Here is a 24778-nt window from a genome sequence, read left to right on the forward strand (position 1 = left end):
ACATTTTATCCAGGACTGTTTTAATAACTGATGGCGTAGTGTGTTACTGTCATTTTTGAGACTGTGGTCTCACCTCTCTTTAGGTCATTGACTGTGCAGTTCTGGGCTGATTCCTCACCTTTCTTAGAATCACCCTTACCCAATGAGGAGAGATCTTGCATGAATACCCAGACTGAGGAAGACTGACAGTCATCTTGTGTTTCTCCCATTCCAGCCTTGTGCAGTTCTAAAATTTTATCCCTGGTGTTCTTTGGTCTTTTGTATTGGCCATGGTGACGAGGTTGTGTGAGTGAACAGGTGTATTTTATACAGGTAACAAGATCACACAGGTGCAGTTAATAGAGGTAATGAGTGCAGAATAGGAGGGCTTCTTAAAGAAAAACTAACAGGTTTGTGAGAGCCAGAATTCGTGCTGGTTGGTAGCTGATCAAACTTCTATTTCATGCAATATTTTGTTCACAGTTGAAGTGCACCTACAATAAAAATGACAGACTTATCCATTCTTTGTAGATCAGAAAACACGGCAGTGTATCAAACACTCCCCCCAAACCTGCACCCCTGTAGATCAGAACAATAATTTGTTCTGTAGCTGCATTCCTGTTTCAGTTCTCACAAAAGTGACTACATCCCTTATTATTTCAAGGGACAATACTAAAGATATGACACTTTGATACAGTGTAAAGTAGTCATTGTACAGCTTGTATAACAGTGTAAATTGAACCCCTATGCGAAATTTACCAAGTGTCAATATTTTGTGTGGCCACCATTATTTTCCAACATTGCCTAAACTTTCTTGGGTATGGAGATCACTAGAGCTTCACAGGTAACCACTGGAATCCCTTTTACTCTTACATGATGACATCACAGAACTGGTGGATGTTAGAGACCTTGTGCTCCTTCATTTTCCATGTGTAAATGCCCTAGAGGTGCTAAACTGGATTTAGGTCTAAATACATGCTTGGCCAGTTCATTACCTATATCTTCAGCAAGGCAGTTGTCATCTTGGAGGTGTGTTGGAATTCAGCTACTCAGTGCCAGAAGCACTCATGTAGGCCCCAACCACGATGCTTGACTGTACGCAAGAGACAGTTCTCTTGGTACTCCTCACCAGGACTTTGCCAGTAAACAAGTTTATCTTGATCTCGCCAGACCACAGGACATAATCTATGCTTGTGCAAACTAATTGCAGGCTTTCTTGTGCATCTTCCTTAGATGACGGTTTCTTCTTTAGGACAGTGCCATGCAGACATACATAAGTACTGTGCAAAAGTTTTAGGCAGATGTAAAAAAATGCTGTAAACTAATAATGCTTTCAAAATTGGGAGTGTAAATAGTTCATGTTCATCAATTAATAAAATGCAGTGAATAAACAGAAGAGAAATGTAAATAATATATTTGGTGTGACCACACTCTGCTTTTAAAACAGCATCAATTATTTTAGGTACACTTTCACCCAGTTTTTGAAGGAACTCTGCTGGTTGAGATGAGGGCTCTGTGGGGGCCATACCATCACTTTCAGGACTTATTCTTCTTCTTTATGCTGAATATATTTTTTTTATTCACATGAGCTGTATGCTTGTGGTCTTTCTGCAAAATACATTTTGGGCCATTCATACACCTCCCTGATGGTATTGCATGATGCATAAGTATCTGCCTGTATTTCTCAGCATTGAGGAGACCATTTATCCTGACCAAATCTCCACCTCCATTTGTGGAAATGCAGCCCCAGACTTGCAAGAAACCTTCACTATTTTTCACTGTTGCCTGTAGACACTCATTATTGTAGCGCTCTAGATTTAGATTTTTCTTTTGTTTGCTCACTTAGCATTTTGTAAATGGATAAAAATAAACAATTATTATTTATATTTTTGAAATTATTCTTACTTTACAGCATTTTTTCCACACCTGCTTAAAACGTTTGCACAGTACTGTAGTTGCTGCGGTGTATGGTCTGTTTGGTGTACCTTGGCCATCATGCTTAATCTCAGTTTTAGGGTGTTAGCAATCTTCGAAAAGCCTAAGCCATATTATTCCATTAAATAAAGGTGTGTGAATGTTGACAGAGCTGATTTAGTCTACATACAGTACCTTTCCAGGTGTAGCGTACCTTCTCTTTCAGTTTGCTTTGTAGTTCATGAAGCTCTTTACTGCTTCTCTCCCTTTCCTGATCCAAGGAAGACTGCTTCAGTTGTGTTGCCTGTCTTAGAGAGGACAATTCAGCCTCTTTCTCACTGACACAGCGCATCAGACGCTCCTTTTCCACCTGCAATGAAGTCATGGAGCTGTTTATCTGATCACTGGCCTGTAGGGAAAGCAAAGAGCACATGAGAACATACATATAAATACAGCTATTCAGCTACGGTCAGACACATTTAGACAGAAACACAAAGATACACACCTTTTCACAGGTCTGCAACGTGCCCTTCATTCGTTGAATCTCTAAAATTTTTTCCTCCAAATCTCGTCTTAGTTTATCCATCTCAAACTTTTGTTCCTCCAACTGAAACAAGAAATGCTTTAGATGGATGAGGTGGGCAATAAAAGTATGAAAATTAACTATTCAATTAAGGAGGTTATTGTGTTTATGTGTAGAGCGGCATGAAAAAGTTTTTTGGCAAAACACTTTTAGGACTCCATTGAACCATTATCCACAAATAGCAAAAACGTGGAACAGTGGTGAACCTTCCCAGGAGCTCAGCGAGGACACATCCAAGTGGTCACAAAATACCCCACAACAACATCTAAAGAACTGCAGGCCTCACTTACCTCAGTTAAGGTCAGCGTTTACGACGCAACTATAAGAGACAGACTGGGCAAAAATGCCCGCATGGCAGAGTGGCAAGACAAAAAAAACACTGCTGAGCACATAGAACATTAATGCACGCCTCAATTACGCCAGAAAACATATAGATGAGCCCTAAGACATTAAGAAAAATACTCTGTGGACTGACAAGACAAATGTTGAACTTTGCGTGTATCCATTTACATCTGGTGTAAAACAGTAACACTGCATTTCAAAAAATGAACATCATACCTACAGTAAAAATGGTGGTGGTAGTGGGATGGTGTGGGGCTGGAAGACTTGCTGTGATAAATGGAACCATAATTTCAGCTGTCTACTAAAAAGTCCTGAGGGAGAATGTTCGACCATCTGTTTGTGACCTCAGGCTAAACGAACTTGGGTTTTGCAGCAGGACAATGATCCAAAACACACCAGCAAGTCCACCTCTGAATGACTAAAAAAAACCCCAAAATGTAGACTTTGGAGTGGCCTGGTCCTGACCCGAATCCTATTATGATGCTGCGGCATGGCCCTAAAATGGTGATTCATGTTGGAAAACCCTCCAATGTGGCAGAATTACAACAATTCTGTAAAAATGAGCAAATTTTCTCCAAAGCACTGTGAAAGACTCATTCCAAGTTACAGCAAGAGCTTGATTGCAGTTGTTGCAGCTAAGGCATGATCTGAAACATCTGAGTGACAAAGATGCAAAAAAATAAGAAATTGTTCACATCACTATATGTTTAAAATACCTTCATGTCAGACTCCTGTTTGGCTCGTTCCACCTCAAAGGCCAACTGTTGTTTTGTTCTCTCCACCTCCTCTTGTGTCTGTTGAGTGGCTGAAAGCATCTTCACTGTGTCTGCACTCTGCAAGTTAAAAAAACAAATAAAACAATGTTTTGGGCATTTCTGCCACACACCCCATCAAATCGTCCTTTAATCTATGCTTTAATAAATTCAAACAAACAAACTGTCTCTCTCAATGTCTCTTAATCTTAAAGAAAGAGAGAGAAAGAGAGAGAAAGAGAGAGACATACCTTTCTAAGAAGTTCGGCATGATTTGCTACTAGCTCAGCATGCTTCTCTTTTAGCTTGTTATAGCGCAGTTCTGTAGCTTGGGCTCTCTCTGAAATGAGTAATAAAGTAATAATTAAGAAACAAAACAAGTCTATGAGTGTGGGTGTAACGGTTGTTCTATGATGTCAGATGACCACCAAAGTGGATGGGTTGTGGATGACAATCCCATGCATAGCATATATTGAGAGCCTTTGAATACCAAAAAAGTGCTGACAAATGTGATTAGATGATGAATACCAACAATCTGCCTCATTTATAAAGCATCTCAGAGTAAAGATATGCCAGATCACCTCTCTTTAGTCTAATAGAATTCAGTAAATGTTAACTGACCTGGATCAGCATTCTTACTCCAATAAATATAAAGATGCACCACCACTCCAGCTCCGGCCTGAAGACCGGCCTGTTCCTTCTGTAGAATTGGCTGATGGTCCACAGAGACGAACATGTCGCCACAGTGCAGCTGTCCGAAAAAAAGCAGTCTTCATAGGGCAGCCTATGAGGCTGTAACACCCCCAAAGTGCAAAGGCAGATTCTGTGGTGAAGGAAGGTCCAACTTACAAGCAGCTGGAATCTGTCTGGGTAGTAAACTAGAACTTGTGGCATGTTGTTCGCTCTTATAAACAGGGGCAGCAAAGATACAAACCAGCTCAAACGATGAAAGCTAATGGATTGGCTAAATGTGAGAAAAAAATCCTATCCAGCTTTGTCAGGGCACAGAAAACTTTACGGTTTAAAGGTGAGCTGTGTGTAGTCTCTCTGCTACATTAACAGATAAAAGATGATGAATGATAAAGCTGAAGGGCCTGGTGACGATTGTGATCTTGTTGGTCTCCGTACATGCTATGCTTTAGGATAAACATCCATTACCTTAACGCTCAGGCAGTCAGGAGACATGAAATAAAACTTTAGGATTATAGAAATAAACCAAAAAAAGAACAAATTGCATCTTGTTAAAAAATTTGATTTTTCGTGATTATTGCCAAAAAAAAACAAATGTATTCATTATTTATGAAGAAAAGTATTGGTATTACCATCATATCATACTTACTGTCTGCCTCCACAAAAGTAGATTGGATGCTCTCATGCTCTGCGTTGCGGCGGCGTGTGGCTTCCAACTCCATACGCAACTGCTCATTCTCTACCAGGGCACGCTGCTTCTGCACCCTCTGTTCCTCCAGCTCTGCCTCCAAGCTGTTGATCTGTGACTTTAACTGAGTGATATAGCGCTGAGCCTAAGAAAGAAATGTCAAGATTTATAACCTACAATAAGTATAAACACAACCAATTGTATTTGAAACATTGATGTATTTATTGAGTTTTGTCACTGTTTAATAAAAGCAGTATATAATTAGCCTATTACATTGACTACCTACTTATGCCACTCACATTTGACTGAGTGTGAAGACAGATCTCTAGTGTCATGGTCACTGTGGTCATGCCTGCACTATGCTAGTGATCTGACTCTTTACATTCAAGTGTGATTGCATTTGGAAGTAAACCAGATCTTTTTTAACTTGAGGTTGGAGGCAAGTATTTCCAAAGATTTTCTTCCATCACAGAATAAAAACTTAAAAAGTAACCCTTGTACTCTTCCACTCGACTAGAGACACTAAATAAAAAAAAATATGTTGTGGGATTTTAAAACAACATAAACTATCTATTGGCGAGCTGTGCACCGTGCAGCTTGATTTAGGGAGTGTCGCTGTGTCTTTGGTATCGTAAGGAAGCAAAATATAGAGCCTTGCACGGCTCAAAACATGTGAAGGCATGTACTAATACTCTTCATTAAGCACGGTTGTGTTTTTCGCAGAGCATGAAATAAATTAATCAGCATGCCACGTGCCATCATTCCCTTTATAATCTCAGTAGAAGAAACTGACCTGCTCATTCACACTGTCAAGTTGTGCAAACAGGTCATTAATGGGAACAGTAATGTTATTATATTTAGTTTCCTGTATATTGTTGATGTAAAAGTGGGTTTGTGATGCTGTAACGAGCGGAAGTGTGTGCACACTAAGCACACGCGCGTACCTGCGTACCCAAGATAGGACGCTTTACCTTTGTCAGGGTATAAATCAGTCACTGGCCAGAAATTTACACCTCACTTCCACTTCCGCGCCCATCAGCATAGGTATATTCCTAAACTCCACTACTATTTTAACAAAGCGGGAAAGTAGAATGTGTGGTGGGTGTAAGATAGCATGTGCATCGCAACGCGCACAATGTAAAATAGGGCCAAAATGTTATTTATTCATGCTGACAAAACAACTGAAAGTTGTGACCAGTCTTACTTAGATACTGCTGTGCTGGGGGTGTTGTAGGGTCTTACAAGTGATTCTCCTTCTGTGTGTGTTAATCAAGTGATAACTAGGTAGTCAGTCACTGTTCTTCCATGTGCGAGTCAGATTATTGCATGCATTACCCATAGAAACAGTGAGAACAAGGTCTACTTAATAAGCAATTTAACCGGCCCAAGTTTTGTTTCAGTTAAGTCCCTGTGTGCTGAGAAGTCTGAAGGCCTGAGGAAAGAACAGTTACTTCTGGGGCTGAATTGTTTAGATGCTCCAATACCTTCTGTAAGAGAGTAAGAGTTTGTGTGAATTATATATTCTGACGTTAATTTACTGTCTAGGTGGGTCACTGTGAATAAAATCACTGTGAATGGCAGAATAAAATCAAGTTCTCCTTTCACAGTAGAGATAATTACTCTAATAAAAGCAGGACAATTGATTTTACTACCTTTTTTTCAGAAGAAACAATATTAAAACTTTTTTCCATATGGAGTATGTTTGAAAATGAAGCTTCCATTTTAAACCCAAAAACACTTTCCTCAGAGCACGCTGGCTACTTGGTAATGCTACATCAGCAGCAGTTCAAAAAGAGTGCTAGTCTTCACCCTCCTGGTTTTGGGGCATTGCTAGTGATAGCGGTTGAGTTGAGTGCAGCTGTGGGTGGGGTAATCGGCATAGCTAAAATTGTTGATTTCTGGTCAGTATACAGTATACATCTTGGAGTTTGTGCATAGAAATGTTCAGAATTAAAATGAGACAAATCGTGCTACAGATCTTTTTTTTGACCACTTGCCTCAGGAATCTGTTAACAGCTAGTAATAGCTTCCTTTTTCTTTAATATCCAGGTAGTGTAGCCAGAGGTACTTTAACACTTGGATTGTTCCTTATTATCCTAATTATGCTTGCTACTCCACCTTTAAGAAGATCCAGCACCTTTGCTATGTTTGTGACCTGTTCCCTATTTGTGCTTTGTGCACTGATCTCTGATCTCTCATTTTTCCTACTTTTCTTGAGTCATTTTAAAGCACAAACATTACAGTCAAGAAACCCTATTTTTCCACTAGATGTGTGCAGTTATAATGGCTTCCATTTAGGGTTTTGAATAATTTTGATACCACACTGGTCATTAAAAGTAGTATTTTGTTTTCAGTTTTGAGAAAGCGCAATTACATTAGCTGTGTTAAGCTATTTACTTTGTTGTTCTTTGATTGGTTTGTTGCAAACTGGTTTGTTTGTACATTTCACTAATAAACCCAATTTAATGGGGCGAAATAATGTTGATGTGGACCTGCACATAGCTTTTTAATATATTTGAAATTCACAACTGCCAATTAACAAATGCATCAACTATACAGCTTTATACCAGGCAATAATATCATGGATGCCCCTCATTCACAGTTTTACACAATGACCCTTGCACTTCTCCCAAAACACTGTTGTAATTGCAAATGCTTTGGAATTGACATGTTTATTTGTTTTGTCCATATTCAGTTCAATCCCCTTATTTCTGCTGTAGACGGAAAACATTTAGGTTTGACCAGAGACTGTAAAAAAAAAGATGGACGCCGTGTCTCCGTTCCCATTCATTCAATGAAAATGAAGCCAAAATCTTCCTCCATGTTGGCGATCCTGACACCCGATTCTGCGCAGTAGAGTCCAGAGGAGGGAGAAAGACTGTGGAGAGACAGCCTACTCATTTAAATAACCCCGCCCCTGAGGGCTGCCTCGAGGTCACAGGCTGCAGAGCGGAGCGGAGCTGACGTTCTGTTATTGGTCCCGCCCATAACCAGCCCTTTTACAATAACCACACCTTTTTTGAATAGAGCTGAATAACGTTATTAAAAACGAATTCTGTGTGGATATAAACATTGTACAATATAAGCAGCGGTTACACTAGCTGCTGCATTTAAATAATGGAGGTAGAATTACAGTATATTAGAAAAAAACGTGATTGAATGTTGTCTGTTTTGCCATTGAAACCTATGGGGATGGGTGGGGTTACACAGCTTTCTGAAACCGAACAGCAGGGGGCGCCCGACCTGTGGTGGCTTCACTTTTAAGAGACGATGCTCTGTCCAGCTATACAGTCTATTGGTTTGACATTAAAATTTGAATATGAGATGAAAGATCAACATTTCAGCTTTTATTTGCAGGTGAATCTGATACACAGTTCAGAAAATAGCACCTTCTGTCTGAACCTTCCCATGTTTCTTGTGAGCAAAAGTATTGAAACAGATAAACTTAAAGTAAATTAAATTACAATCATTTGTATGCAATAACTGCATCATGTCTTTGACCCACTGACATCACTAACCTTCTGCATTCTTTTTCGATGCTTTTTTAGGCTGTATTGTGTTCAGGGTCTCCTGATCAGTTGTTTTGCATCTTTCTTTAAATTCACAGACAAAATGTTTCTGTAGACTCCTGACTTCACTTTACATCAATGAAGATTAAATGAGCCCATCCCAGAATAAGCCATGACACTACCTCCACTGTGTTTCACAGATGAGCTGGTATGTTTGAGATTATGAGCACACTCAAAAATGTAGCCTTTCTGTCGCATGTTGGTCAATCTGTAACATCAGTCCATAATCAGTCCACAGGCTTTTCTCTGGGAAATTCCAGCTTGACTATCTTATTCTTCAGATCTTCTGCTGAAGCCTGTGTACTTTTGTTCATGAACTCTTCTGTGAAGAGTAGACTGTGTTACCTTCACTCCTGCTCTCTGGAGGTTGTAGCTGAAGTCACTAACAGTTGATTTACGTTTTTCTTTTCCTCTACCTGTTTGACATCTGGTACCTGTTATCACCGATATTTGTGTGATGGCTCTGATTGATTTTCTATCTTCTCTCAGCTTTAGAACTACTAAGAACAGGCAAAAACCAAATCTGAATCTGAGTGCAGACATTCGGTGCTATTTATTGTTTGAATAATCAAATGTAACAGGACCCACCTGAGAGTCACAGTCAGACAAAAGGTTCTACCTCTAATTCTAACAGATCCAGATGTAAATAACTGGAAATAAAAGCTGAAGTGTTAATGATATTAAAGTTTTAATGTCAAAAACACACATTACACTCTACATGTTACACAAATATTGAACCAACCTTTTTTTTATTTAAACTGATTGAACGTGCTACTGAATTTCAGAATAACAGTCATACATCACAAAGCAAAATAAGTGATAAGAACAAAATGACTGGGGCAAGCAGGCATTTGACGCACCCCATTTTGAATCTAAAAATTGTTCAACTACAAATAATAATCAAATAAAATTACAATTTCCATAACTGTGAGCAAAATATTAAATTGCAGTTGAAATTATATAATATTTTAGGCAAGTACATGCACTAAAATAACCATAGAGGTTGGCTGAGAAAAAAAATAGTAAAAACTGCACTGATGTTTATTACCTCAGCTTTGATCTTTTCAAGTTCTGTCCGCAGAGCCTCGATTTCCCGCTTCAGACTTTCAATCTGGAGATCTCTGTGTAATAAAAAATATGCAGAATGTCAAAAGGAAAATGAAAACTGCCCATGTTGGTAAACATCAATATGGTGGTTTTGTACCTGTCATCAAAACCATCATTGGGTGGGCCGAATGCCTGATCAAATATGTCAACCTGCCAAAAAATATCAAAGATAAAATTAAAAATAAAGTTTAGCTACATTGAGGATGCATGCATATAAAAGTTTAGCAGTACAAACATTTACAAAAAAATACATAAATCTCTACTAAAGTTTAATGTTTCAAAATGTCCATTGCATGATTGAGATGTAGGACACAATGGACAAATAATAAACACACCTAGATCCACTTTCTTTAAACAATGAGATGCATGGATTTGGTTTTACATGTGGAAAAAAGCTCACCTGTGGCTGGGAAGTCATGCTGGCTGATGGAGCCTCACTGACATCTATTAGTGGTTCAGGTTCATCCTCTTCTTGCTCCTCAGGCTCCTCCTCATCTGGGATGACAACCATTGGCTTCACATGCTCTGCCAGGGCAGAGGCACGGAGGAAGTTCGGAGGAGACTGCATCATAAAATCATAGATAGATTATAATAAGTATTTGTTTGACATTAAAGTAATGTAAGAAACACATTAAGCAATACATTTTCTGTGTTTAAGTTTTTTTTTCCTTACATCTGGTAGCCTTGGAATCTGGATAAGCCTTTTGAAGTACATCATGTCTCTTGCTTTATTAAAAAATGTCTTGAGACTGAAAAACATAACAAAACTATTTGCATAAAACATGTAAACAACCGTAAAGAATCCACACTCTATCCAAGTATCTCAAATGTTGTATAGCTACTTTATGAAGTTATAAACGTCTTTTTTTTAAATGGCTATGTAGCTACATATACAACTGTACTGAATTGAATAAAATGTCAACATTTGTACAACCACAATATTTTCAAATTACTCAATGAAATACTGACAAAGCACAGGCTTTTTAATTTCGTTATATATAAAAAGGTGAAATAACAAACGTTTACTGTAGTAAAGGACTTTGTTTGGTGTCAGTGCGTCATAAAATATTTGAAGTCCACTTGCCTATGGAACTGGTCATGAAAGCGTTCTCGATGACCCTGCAGTGTATCTGGTGGTAAACCTAAAGTCCAAATAATACACATAAGCACACATTTTGTTATATCAGAAATTACAACAAATATAATGTACATTTCAATATATTTTAGATTTGAATATATTCCTAATAATATGGAATTATTACCATTAACTTTATCTTTGCAACAGCACCTAGACACTTACAGGCATGTAACTTGAAGAGCAGCTTGACAGTATAATGATACAAGTGGCTACAATCCTGGATGACCTGGATAAGTGGAGCAAGTTTACACTGGCCTGCAGTTAAGGTTGAGATGGCAATGGAGGTATTAAGCTGTCGTAGGACTGTAAAAAAAAAATAATAATAGAAAAATGTTAGGATACACACATTGCCCCTTAACCCCTTTAAGTCTCTGGTCACTTGGTCATTTGGTGCTTGGTCTTATATTTATTTACTTCAATATTCTTTTTAAGGATGACCCTCAAAATAAATCAGAATGTAATAATTAACACAACAATCACAAGAATAATGTTTTTTTTGTTCATGAATTCCTCTGCAGATAGCAGTCTTTCATCAATACACTTCCACCTCCTAAAGGCTTCTTCTGTTAGACACACATTTGAGGAACTTCTTTACTATAGTTAAGCAAAGGAGGTCTTCCTTGGCTCCATTTGCTCCAGGCTTAACACTGAATTATTATCTCTGAAAAATATTCCATATTAGTTACTTTTTAGTGTTCTTCCTTTTTAAACTTTTAGGGGCACTGCATTTGTTAATTGGCAATTTCAAAGATATTTAAAAACACCTGAGTAATCAAACTGTCCCAAATATTATGGTGCCCTGAAAAAAAATGTCCTTTTAATACAGTGGAACCGAAATGTATGAACAAGTGAATTAAAGTCTGAACTGTGTACTTTAATTATATCTGATTGGTTTGTTTAGAATTTTTAACTGGAGAACAGGAGCATACCAACGAAAATGTCCCAAACTTTATTGAGAGCTTGAGCAACATGGTGGAAAGCTGTCGACTTGTTTATTTTATGTATGGCTTATTCTATATTTCAAAAAATACAAAATGTAAAAAATATAATGTTTAGCATTACAGGGTTTGTTTGGACCCATAAAATAACAACATATGAAGGAATTTTGTACAAGAGAGTTTTTAGATTAAAGTATTAAAATGGCTGTTGGTTAGTCATAATCCACTCCAATCACTGATTCCATAGTTTCATCCTTATCATTCTGTAAAGCAAATTTGTGACATTTGTTTTGAAAAGGGCTATATAATTAATTTTATCATCTAATAACACTCATTTATTTAGCCTAATAAGAGAGCTCAGTTGACAACCTTTCTTTTATATTGCAATGCCTATATTATTGACACACCCTTACTGTTTTAGGACATTTAACTTTGATTAAACTGTAAAAATACATTGTGTTTAATTGTAATGCTATTTGGAAGAAAGAAAAAGATTCCCAGAAACAATAAATTGTTTAAAAATTAATCTGAAATGGGCAGTATTTACTGAGCAACACATACATTAGTAGTGTGAAACACACGTCTAACATCACGCCGGATGCCCCAGTTGTAAAGGCTTTTTTTTTTTTTTTTTTTTTTTTTTTTTCAATTTAGCTAGTCCAATTGGTCCACCCATTAAGCTGCTTCTCAGCTGTATATCCCCCATCACTAGTGATGCTCCAACAGAAGTAGGGTGAAGACTAGCACACGCCCCTTCGGATACACAGCCTCTTTTTAAATTGCACCATTGCCGAGTAGCTTCACAACACACTCAGAGGGAAACACAGCGACTCGGTTCCAATACATCAGATTAGAGATACCTTGTGCTGATCGACCTCACCCTAGGAGTGATGTGGGGAAAGAGCGGCATCTACCCACACAGAGAGAGCAAGGCAATTGTTCTCTCAGGGCCCTGGCAGCAGATGGCCAGCTGCATGACCGGGTTTCGAGCGACCTCCCGAACATAGTGGCAGTGCATTAGACTGCTGGACCACCTGGTGCCCAGTTGTAGAGGTTCTTAATTGTATCCTGTGATAATCCATCTCATGCAGAATGTTCGAATAGATTATCACATAGTTCCTGCATATTTAGCAGTAGGGACAGAGCAATAATAGCATGTCCAATAGCATACCAATGCTTGTCAACCTGGGACAGGTCTGGGTGATGCCGTTGGCTATGGCATAGTATCTGTGTCTTCAAGCTCTTGAAATGGCAGCAGTATGCAGACGAGATGTTGAAATAGTGGACTGAAGTTTTTGTTCAGAACCGTAACCTTTGACTTCCGAAGTCATGAGATGCGCCCCCTTGAAGTCTTTTAACTGCTTAAAATGCTGGTAAACCCTTCTCCAGGGTATACTGAACCCGAAACTGTGGCCCAAGAACCGCAATATTGACTGAACCGTGGCCATGCTGTACCGTTGTATCCCTACTTGCGAGTATGATACAACACGACGACTCGGGTTTGTCCTGTTGTGAATGCTTTCCATTCTATGTTGTTAGTCAGGTTCAACAATAAGGCCCCTCCTTGCTTACATCACATGCCGAGCTGAACATAAAAAATTCCCTGTCAATTCATTTCTTCTGGATGCAACTATTATTATGAGTCAAGTATTCATATAACAGACATTCAATGATGATTGCTACTTTATACTTATTTCGTAACATGACAACTTTTCAATGTTTCATATTAAAATAAAAGAAATTTTCAAACAAACGAGAACAAACATATTCAATACTGACAGATTTTTCTGAAGATGTACAGTAGATCTTAAATGCTATTAAATGCTGTTATTTGTGAGAGTAAGATTCTCCTGATGGAATTAATGGCTCATGCTCTAATAATCTCTCAATGTACATACTAATGATCTTAATAGACACATTTAATAAGTCTTAGAAGATTTAAGGATAAATGTATCTGTGGCTAGCTATTCCTGATTTTGAGCTTTAATACACTGCCAGGTAAAAAAAAAAGTACACCTGAATTTAAGTAAGAAAATGATCTGGGGTTGCAGCAGTTTGTCAGGTCTAGGTTCAGCAACAGTATGTGGTCAGCTGACTACCTCAATATACTGAATGATCAATAACCAAATCAATGGATTTTTTCTTCACTGATGGAAGAAGCTTATCGAAACAGTGCCACAGTGAATGCACAATCAAAGCTAAAGAAGGTCCAATAAAGTATTAGTGTGTGACCTTTGTTTGATGTATAATACAAAACTGGGTGGGTGAGTATACAAAGTTTGTGTGTGCTGGACTCAGAGTGTTCAGTGAGTGGACTGTTACAGTTGACTGTGTTTAAAAAAGTTAAAATATGTTTAACCGGGACGTTTTTTCTTACTTCTGTGTAAAAACTTGTGGAATGACTCTGTATGTTTTGAAATAATATTGGTCAGAATGACTGTTGTCTTTTAACTCAAGATACTTTCAACTGGGCCTTGCCAGGCCGGTTATACAATTTAAAAAAATAGACGTCACAAGTCTGGAATGTACAGTGCTTTAAATGAACTCTTGTTCAACAGGTTTTCAAAACAAACCCTGATTGAAGTCTTAAAATAAGGTGCACACTCACCTGACTCAGCAAGCCGAAGCTCTACATCCATGTAATCAAACACCTCAACAGTAAGCTGGAACCTGAGGAGCAAGATTTTAAAAGTTTAGGTATACTTCTGTAATTATCAATCTCTATTAAATGTGCCCCATATAGTTTGTGAAGAAATGGACTAAGGGGACTGAAGAGGCTTTAAATGGCTGTATTAGTACAAAACTTTGGGGAGAACTGTTTTCTTATGGGAAGGATACTGGTAACCTCACACACTGCATGGAAGACCATGTAAACTTCTGTATGGAGAACACTGCACCCACCAAGACTGTTTGTGTTTCTCCAATAACAAACTTTGGATTAACCCTGATATAAAAGGCCCTCCTAAAGAAGAAATTACTTCTATGTCAGGTGACAAAGAGAAGTTGAAAGCTATGCAGAGATGAGGAGAAAGATCCGAAGCGGAAAGCCAGCTACAGGAGGAAAATAGAGGGCCAGCAGCAGACAGACAAATATCAGCAGAGCCTGGAATTGCTAGTCACAGGAAGTCTGTCTGGCACTATCAGCATGCTGCCCATTCTGCGGTCATCTACCTTCTATACAAATCTCTCTCTCTCTCACCTGAAGAATACTGTAAGAATAATGGTTATTTCTCCAGTTCTTTCAATACCATCCAACCCATGCACTTGATTGACTGGAGCACACTGGGTGGGACAATCATCCCAACATCTGGATCCTGGACTACTTTACAACTGACCACAATATGTTAAGATACAGAGCTGCCAGCCTGACATGGTTGTCTATTCAGCATGGGGGCCCCGTGGTGAACAGCATGGGACATTCAACAACAACAAGTTCAACAATGGTATGTGAATTGGTTTCAGGTTTCAATCAATACACAACATAAAAAAAAATATTTATCAGATCTTCCCTTGTTTTTTTTCTTTAAATTTATCTGTAAGGAACGTAGCAATTAATTTACCATTGTGAAAGAAACAACCTAAGACCCAAACAATTAACAATTTAAAAGTTTAAATATTCTTCTATTATTATTATTAATACTGTATTATTACTGTATGTTTACATTTATTACTGTATTTTTATATCAGCAGTATCAAATCTTAAACAATCACTATATTTTTTACTTAATAATCTCTGGCACAATATTCTGTAAAAACAAAATCAGTTATCATGACAGGTCATGTCATGCAGATGGAGAATTTACTTACCAACTACAGTATATAAGAGTACAACATAGTATGTCAAACATAATAGCTCACATTTAAGGCATTTACCAGACTTACAAAAAGGTTTTAGGCTAAAGTCAAAGGACTTTTTTATTCGTCAAACCTAATTTTGGGCAGAATCTGGTGGTGTAAACTCCACTCTGAACTCACTCCACCAGCAACCAAAAAAAACAGACCTTAAACAGTGTGTTGTCTTGTTTAACAATATCAAAGAGGATATCAAACATGGTGTGGACTAAATCACCTACAACATAACAATAAAAAAAACTAAGGAGCTGGTGGTGAACTTCTGAAATTAATGACATGTCTGATTTCAATCAGTGTCATAGGCAATGAAGTGGTCATTGTCAATGACTACAAATACCTTGGTATCTACATATACAGGTGCTGGTCAACGAATTAGAATAATTTGAAATAGTGCAATCATGAAATTCTTTGAATGCATTTTTTGTGCAGAAAGCAAATCAGGTGTTCACCGCACCTGTCCTACTCGTTAGACTAATCACAGAACTCGTTACCTGGAAAAAAATTTGCTCAGCTGAGCTTTCCAAAAGGCCCATTTAGGCCATTTAACTGTGACACTTGTTTTATTGAATTAGAATAATGGAGAAACCGTTTCATTGAATTAGAATAAATGCTCGAATTTTTGTTTTCTGTGAAGAGTGTTCACTGTGCAGTATAAAGTCAGGGTTGAGTAGAATTTCTAAGTTGTAAAATCAATCATGGGTAAGCAGCGCGACCTCTCAACCGGAATAGTGGCTCAAATTCAAGCCCTTCGCCAACAAGGCTTGACCCAAACTAAAATTGCTGAGCAGCTCGGCATCAGCCAGTCTTCCGTCTGCAAAGCTCTCAAGAAAAACTGCAGCAAGCGCACCAACTGTTCCGGCGTCCGAAAAACTTCTGCTCGCGACAACAAGCAGCTGAGAAAGATCGCAGTCAGCAACCGGTTCAAGTCCACTTCCGAGCTCACCGACTTGTGGAACAAGCAGACCGGCGCTGGCGTCTCCAGATCAACCACTTACCGTCGTCTGCGCGAACTCGGCTTCAAATCTCGCGTTCCAGCAGTAAAACCGATGCTGAACAAGAAACAAATGGAGAAACGGCTGAAGTGGGCCAAAGAACACGGCGAGTGGACTGCTGAAGACTGGCAGAAAGTGGTCTTCAGTGACGAATCACGCTTCTGCATCTCCTTCGGTGACCAAGGTCCTCGTGTCTGGCGTCGTGGTGGCGAAACCTACAACCACGAGTGCGTGAAAAGATCCGTCAAGTTTCCCCAGAGCGTTATGGTCTGGGGATGCATGTCCGCTCGAGGTGTAGGGAAACTCTGCTTCCTCAAGAAGACTGTCAATGCTGCCGTATATCAAGATGTTCTGGAAACGTTCCTGATTCCGACTGTTGAGGAACAGTTCGGCGAAGAAGACTTCATATTTCAACAGGATCTTGCACCGGCTCATGCGGCAAAGTCGACCAAAGATTGGTTCACTAAAAAACAGCTTGAAGTTTTGGCATGGCCGGCCAACTCGCCTGACCTCAATGTCATTGAAAACCTTTGGGCCATCGTCAAGCGGAAAATTCGCGACAGAAAGCCTACTACGCTGGACCAACTGAAGCAGAACATCGCCACTGCCTGGGAAGCTGTGAGTGCGGAAACTGCGACAAGCTGGTCAAATCGATGCCGCGGAGACTTCAGGCAGTCATACAAGCCAAGGGGGCAGCCACAAAATACTGAGAAAGTGATGATTGTAATTATAATAAAAATTATTCTAATTCAATGAAACGGTTTCTCCATTATTCTAATTCAATAAAACAAGTGTCACAGTTAAATGGCCTAAATGGGCCTTTTGGAAAGCTCAGCTGAGCAAATTTTTCAGGTAACGAGTTCTGTGATTAGTCTAACGAGTAGGACAGGTGCGGTGAACACCTGATTTGCTTTCTGCACAAAAAATGCATTCAAAGAATTTCATGATGCACTATTTCAAATTATTCTAATTCGTTGACCAGCACCTGTATAGCAAACTGGTCTGGTCCAAAAACACAGAGGCACTGTACAAGAGGGGTCAGAGCCACTCAGGAGGCTCAATTCTTTTAATATCTGTAGAAAAATGCTTGTTGGTGGTTAAGATTATCTTCTATGCTGTGGTATGCTGAGTAGGGCTACAACTAATGACTGTTTTAGTAGTCGACTAATCTACCGAATATTTGTTTGATTAGTTGCGATTATTGTTTGTCATGCCCTTCATTTGTACTTCCTACTGGTATAGACAACTAAACATTTAGGACCCAAGACCAATTTTGCAGTACATTTTAGGAGTTTAATATATATTAAGCAAAAAATTACAACATATATTACAGGAAACATTTACACATTCGTAGGATATATTCTTTTTTTTTTGAAGATACCTCCCAGAAATTAGTCTACGAAAATAAAGGTTTTTATTAAAGTCTGTAGTTACTATAACATGTAAGGGACATTCCACTTAAAGGGTGTCATTTGCTTGTTGTGGCACTTATTCCTGTTATTTTTTATGATTTGAGTAAAAGAAAATAAGTAACAAGAATGAACATCATAGAATTAGCAAAAACATGAGAAATAGCTAAATGGCGGCTATGCTAATACCACGAGGACACAGAGCACATTCTATGGATTTTCCAACAAAAATGTATTTTAATAATAAACAAATAAGATCTAAGAATAAATTTATGTGAAAGTGAAAGTGGAAGCACAATTTAACCTGTTGCCCTAACCATCAGGGACATCATCTGTTCCTCACTGCCTGCCACTCTGGACCCACTACAGTTTGCATGCAGGAAGAACAGATCCACTAATGATGCAATCACCCTGACCCAGCACACTGCCCTCTCCCGGGACAAGAAAGACACGTCTGTGAGAATGCTGTTAGTGGACTACAGTTCGGCATTCAACACTCCCTCGAGGCTCGATGTCAAGCTTCAGGATCTGAGTCTAAACAACAGGATCCTGAACTTCCTGACAGACTGACAGCAGGTGGTTAGGATGGGCAACATCTCCTCACTCACATCGGAGCCCCTCAGGGCTGTGTGCTCTGCCCGCTTCTGCACTCATGACTGTACAGCCAGACACAGCTCTAATGTCATCATCAAATTTGCTGATGACAACAATTGTAGGCCTGATCAACAGGTGCTGATTCTGGTGCCAGGAGAACAACCTCTCTCTAAACATCAGCAAGACCAAGGAGCTGATCGTGGACTTCATCAACAGTAAACATGTTCAGCCTATGGCCACTGCTTCCCAGGCATTAAGGTCCATTATATCATGCAGCAGCTCCACAAACTTTTAGATAAGTTTGATTTGTCTGCAATGCTGTCATACATAATGGCTGTAACAACATTACAGATCAGAGTTCACAACTGTTGAAAACATTTATAAAACACTGTGGCCAATCATTTTTTTCTGGCTTTTCATTTCCCTGAGAAAAGGAGAATGATGAATCTGCCACAAATAAATTACTAGCTCAGGAAAAAACTCTCCATTTATATGTCTTTTGTTGACAATTTTAATATTTTCTGGAATCTTCTGGACAAGGGACTTGACTTCTCCAGTGCTTTTAACAACATCCAGTTGCTACAACTGAGAGACAAGCTTATATATATACAGACTGAGGTAAACACACATTTGGTCACCTGGATTACTGACTACCAATATGTCAGGGACTGCTCCTGCAACATGCGAGCACTGCAGTTCTCTCTAGTTCTGTTCCCTCTTTACACATCAGATTTCAAATATGATTTATGCAGGAGTTCTCTGACAACACTGCAATTGTGGGATGTGTGCGGAATGGACAGGAGTGGGAGTACAGAAGCATGGTTCAGGACTTTGTGGTGTGGTGCCAAACTAGCCACCTTTTGCTAAAAATCACCAAAACTATGGAGATGTGTCTAGACTTCAGAAAGCCCAGGCTTTTGTTGGCTGTTGTGCTGTAGTGTGTTGGGGGAAGAAGAATTAACAAGAGCGATACACTATGACCTGAGAGGCTGGTAAAGAAAGCTGGTTCTGTGCTGAGAACAGAGCTGGAGTCTTTAACATTAGTGGTAGAGAGATGGGTCCAGAAAGCTGCTAAACGTCTTAGACAATGTTCACCACTCTCTGAACTCTCAGCCTCATCATCAGACAGAGGAGCAAATTCAGCAACAGACAGCTTGAAGACTTTTGTTCTTTTGTCCTTCCTCCCAGCACAGTGAAATAAAACTCTGACACACAGTAGGTTAAAATTAAATACATTAAAATAAAAAAAGTGTTTGTCCTCCACAATTCTCTGACCTAAACTAAACTGAGGTGGTGATTTGAGATGAGAAAAGCAGCAACTGTTGTTCAGCACCTCCAGGAACTCCTTTAAGACGCTGAGAAAACTATTTCAGGTGACTCTACCTCATGAAGACACTGAGATTAAAATACCAAGAGTGTGCAGATCTGTCCTCAAAGATAAATGAATATTAATAAGAATCTACAATATAAAAAAACATATTCTGGTATGTTTACAACTTTCTTTACAAAAATAAAAAAACACATTAAATGAGAAATAGTGGGTCCAAACCTTTGACTGGAACTGTACTATTTTTATGGCCAACATTGGTTGTTTTTCTCTGTTTGCACTTGAAACTGGTATACATTTGTTTAACTGCACTATCCATTAAACAGATACTTACAATCTTTACTTTACTTTACTTTATATCTATGCCTAATGTTTTTTCTGGCTTTTAAGACAAGTAAACCTAGTTACTCTGACTGAGCATTTTTCTAGCCAGTTTTTTAATGCTTAAGAGAGTTCAGCAAATAAAAAAAACTTCTAGGCGTTGGCCTAGGTCAGAGAAGTATTCCATTCATCGTTTTGAAAGCTGTAACTAGCAATCAAAGCTCCAGTCTTTTCACCTGTCTCCAATACATGGAAGCTGAGGAATAAATGTACTTCTACCATTAGACAAACGAAATAATTTAATTACCTACAACCAATGACTACTTGCTCCTCAAGGCCTCATCGTTTCCGGAAGGCAGTTAATTATAACATTATTAGCTACAATTAAAATTGCTAAATTATTTTTTCTGTTTTTCTTATGTGTAGCAATGCCAATTTGACCAATTTTCTCTGCTCTTCAAAGTAAATAGATGGTTTATAGAACACAATTGCATGAGAGAAAAACAAGGTTCCACATACACATTATTGATGTCAGTTCCTGCAGTACGCTCAAGGACTTCGTCTGAGGCTTCCAAGTTGGCACGAATTTCCGGATGCTACAAAAAGACAACAGAATATGAATTATTTGGTCTATTGTGTAAAATCAAGTCAAAGTAATCTACAAAATGTACCTTATTATGGAACTCCATCTTCGAGCACAGTAGCTTGGCATACTGGGCAACAAGCTGGCCATATCCATATCTGTCCCTGATGTTTCCCTACAGAAAGAATGAAATAAATGACTGATAACAATAATCTTATGAAATTAAAACGAGAATACAAAAGATAAGTTTTCAAAAATGAAGGGTGTACTCACACTAGGCAATATGTGCTGTGCCCAAAAGCACGGCTCGTTTGACTAGTGTGATTGCTCCAAACTGTTTCACCGGCTCACTTGGACTGCATGTGCAGTATCTGAAGGTGCAGGATGCACTTCATAAATCTGGCAGCTCATCAGATGAGAAGGATAAATTCCTGTGGTATGATGCTGTCGATAAAATAATTGGGCTTAGTAGCCAGTCTGGAACACTGACCCATCAGACAGCTTTAGGGACGGCACAAGTGTGCTCTGGCACGAATTGTTAAAATGCAGAGTGCAGGCCAGCGGGGGAGGGGGAAGGGGGCAGAACTGTGTTCCAGCCCAATTCAACCAAACCATGCTTAGTTTGAGTACACCCTAATTTATCCAGTGTTGTGCTTCAACTTACCCATAACTGTCCAATCTCACTGATGTTACTGTGATGCCTCATACAGTCTTGCAAGCTCTGTTGACAAAAGTAACAGTCAACACTGACTGTCTCTGGAGGGTGGACAAGTATTCTGTCTCCATGTTCATGTTCAACAAATCAAATACACACAGTGATATACAGTGGTATTAAAAGGTTTTGGCATACCTGATAATTTTCATGATTTTCCTTTATAAATCATTGGTTGTTTGGATCAGCAATTTTAGTTACATACATCATACAGCAGATGAACACAGTGATATTTGAGAAGTGAAATTAAGTTTATAGGATTTATAAAAAAGGGTGCAATTATTCATTAAACAAAATAGGCAGGTGGATAGATTTGGGCACCCTAGCAGTTTTGCTGATTTAAATACCTTTAGCTTTAATGCCTCTCTTTTGGGTAAGTTTGTTTAGAGAGATGATTTAAGGTTTTATGTAAATATACTCCATCTTGTATGTTCCTGTACTTTTGACTTCTTTCTGTAATGACTACACAATAATACTTGTATTTTTACTTTCAGTACTTGAGTAGAAAATTTTAGAATAAAGTACTTGCAATACTCAATACTTACTTACAAAAAATGTTGTACTTTCACTTACTTTTCTACTGAAGTCACTCTTTGACCGAGTACTTTTCACTCAAGTCTCTAGATACTGTGGCTTGCAAAAATATTCATACCCTTTGAACTTTTTCATATTTTGCCACATTACAACCACAAACAAATATATTTCATTGGAATTTATTGTGAAAGAACAACACAAATTGGTATACAATTATGAAGCGGAAAGAAAATTACGCATAATTCAAAACATTTTTTTACAAATAAAAAAAACTGAAAAGTGTGTATTCAGCCCCCTTTTCTCTGAGTGCAACCAATTGTATTTAGAAGTTTCCTAATGACTGCTGATGAACAACAAGATTCCGCCTGTGTTTAATCTAATCTCAGTAAATAGATTAAAGTGCATTTAATGTAAATGCATTAAAAAGTCATTTTTAACACACTACATACAAATACACAATAATTTTCTTATGAATTAAATATTTAATTTAATTTTGGCACTGGTTATGCAGGAGACTTTTATTTTGACACATGTGGATTAGCGAATTAGCTGCAATGCTGACTAGCAATGCTAACTGTATTACCAAACTAAATTAAATAATTTCTGTTTTTACCAACAGATTGGTGTGTTTGTGTAGTGATCCTGTGGTTTTATAGGATATGTGGATTATGACTAAAGTTTACTCCAGTCTGTAGTTAATACCTTTACAACACCAGAATGCAGCTCTCGGTTCAGTGCTAGCTAGGCTAACAGACTGTTGATCTGTTCACCCCTTTGGACGCTGTCTTTACAAATAATACATGTAGCCATTCTGCTGTTTGGTGTTTCCAAAGTGAAAACTCTCCAGACAAATGGAGATAAACGGCTAAAGTTTACTCAGTCAGTCGCAGACTGAAGCTGCTGAGGGTTCAGGGTAAACTGTGGAATTGGAATCCGGTTCATTGATGCGTTTGTCCAGCTCAAGATGCGGACTGGAATATGGATTGGTAAGTGGATCGGCCGTGGTCACCCGATATCTGATGCACTGATCAATATTGGCCCTGATATTGTATCGGATCGGTTGCATCTCTAGTTTAGAGGTGGCACAACAGGGTACTAGAGTAACACTGCTTACTCTGTTGTAAATAATCCTAGATTACTCATAGTCTAATATGTGTAAAAAGCAGATATCTTGAGAATCTACTAAAACACAATCTTCTCAAATGTACTGCAATAATGTTTGCATGTTTACCCATGAAAAGGTGACAAATTGAATGTCTTTAATCTTTAGACTGATTATTCATTGTTTGGCTTGTTTACTATAAAAAAAATTATACACTGCCTGGTCAAAACAAGGTCACACACTCTTAATATTTAGTTGGATTTTTTTAATGATGGGAGATTTGGAGCACTGCACAAAGTCTTCTACAGTTCACACCAAAGATTCTTAATGGGGTTCAGGTCTGGACTGAAAATGATGATCTCATACTCTCTGAACTCCGCACTCTTTCACAATTTGACCCCCATGGCATTGTCAACTTGGAATATGCCTGTGCAATCAGGGAAGAAAAAATCCATTGATGGAATAACCTGGATATTCAGTATATTCAGGTAGTCAGCTGAAACAATCACCCATGCAGTCATTATCCATTGGGAGACTTCTATTTATTTGCTTAGTTAAATCCAGGTAGTAACCTTTTTTGGCCATGCAGTGTACGTATTAACTGAATCTGTACTCTTGGATCAGTACTGAATGCTAAACCTCACAAACCAAACTGCTGATATGTATATTTAATGTTTATTTTATCTCATAAATAGGATCCTTAGAGGCTCTACCTCACAACTTACAGGACGTAAAGATCTGCTGCTATTGTTCTTGTGCCAGATAGCTTAGGATGCTTTTAGAGAGTTCATGTCTCCAATAGACAGATCTGTTGTGTTGGTACAAGGAAGACCTAACTCTGTATTAGGCAGGTTGTGTTAAAATTATGGCTGGACAGTATTAAAACATTTAAGGACATATATTTAAAAAAAACAACATTAAATATAAAAAATACTTACATTTGTGTGTCCATCTCTTAGAACTTTATGTAAAACGTGGCAAAATTTCCAGCTAAGAATAGCACTGGAGGATAAGGGCAGACCAATAGCATAGGACCAGAACGTATATGCTCCCTTTTCCCTGTGGGTTCCAAGGATAATTCCTGAACTCAGAGTCAAGGACCACAAAAGAACAGAGACAACAGTATCTTTCAGTTTACCTTATTGGACAATATTAGACAATAGTCTGCTAAATATACTGCATAACTAAATGAGTGTGAATCTTGAGTAAGGGTGAAGCATCTAGAGAGGGTTTAAAGGATACTGCGGGCATGCTTCTCCTTTACTGGTGTCTCACTGGTGTTAATAGCTTTACTGATGCTGCTGAGCTAATGGGGGAAAAAACTGAACATTAATGCAAAAGAAGAAAAGACATATGCATAACTATAATTGAAACAGATGTCAATATTAAAAAACAAACTTTATTAGGCTAGTTCACACACACAGACACAGACACACACACACACACACACACACACACACACACATATATATATATATATATATATATATATATATATATATATATATATATATATATATATATATATATATATATATATATATATATATATATATATATTCAGAAAGGAGACAAAGACTTAATCCTTGATAAACCATAGATAGAAAAAAAACAGGTTTTGTTAAGGAAAACATACGTTGATTTAAAAGCTG

General features: G+C 38.3%; 1 protein-coding gene across 2 annotated transcripts in view; it reads right to left on the reverse strand.

Annotated features, from left to right (window-relative positions):
- Positions 1-24778, reverse strand: part of hip1rb (huntingtin interacting protein 1 related b) — a 59971-nt gene that overhangs the window by 11393 nt on the left and 23800 nt on the right. For both annotated transcript variants that reach the window (XM_007239702.4, XM_007239701.4), the window contains exons 2-18: positions 24369-24432; positions 24065-24207; positions 21443-21499; positions 20867-20953; positions 20715-20791; positions 14309-14370; positions 10925-11065; positions 10709-10766; positions 10298-10373; positions 10025-10186; positions 9722-9774; positions 9566-9638; positions 4910-5093; positions 3822-3910; positions 3535-3651; positions 2399-2500; positions 2108-2302 (exon numbers count right to left, since the gene is read on the reverse strand). In XM_007239702.4, coding sequence (XP_007239764.2) covers positions 2108-2302; positions 2399-2500; positions 3535-3651; positions 3822-3910; positions 4910-5093; positions 9566-9638; positions 9722-9774; positions 10025-10186; positions 10298-10373; positions 10709-10766; positions 10925-11065; positions 14309-14370; positions 20715-20791; positions 20867-20953; positions 21443-21499; positions 24065-24207; positions 24369-24432 — 1740 coding nt within the window. The remainder of the gene's footprint in view (positions 1-2107; positions 2303-2398; positions 2501-3534; positions 3652-3821; positions 3911-4909; positions 5094-9565; positions 9639-9721; positions 9775-10024; positions 10187-10297; positions 10374-10708; positions 10767-10924; positions 11066-14308; positions 14371-20714; positions 20792-20866; positions 20954-21442; positions 21500-24064; positions 24208-24368; positions 24433-24778) is intronic.

Source organism: Astyanax mexicanus, chromosome 22, assembly GCF_023375975.1.
Source record: "Astyanax mexicanus isolate ESR-SI-001 chromosome 22, AstMex3_surface, whole genome shotgun sequence".
NCBI classification, from domain to species: Eukaryota; Metazoa; Chordata; class Actinopteri; order Characiformes; family Acestrorhamphidae; genus Astyanax; species Astyanax mexicanus.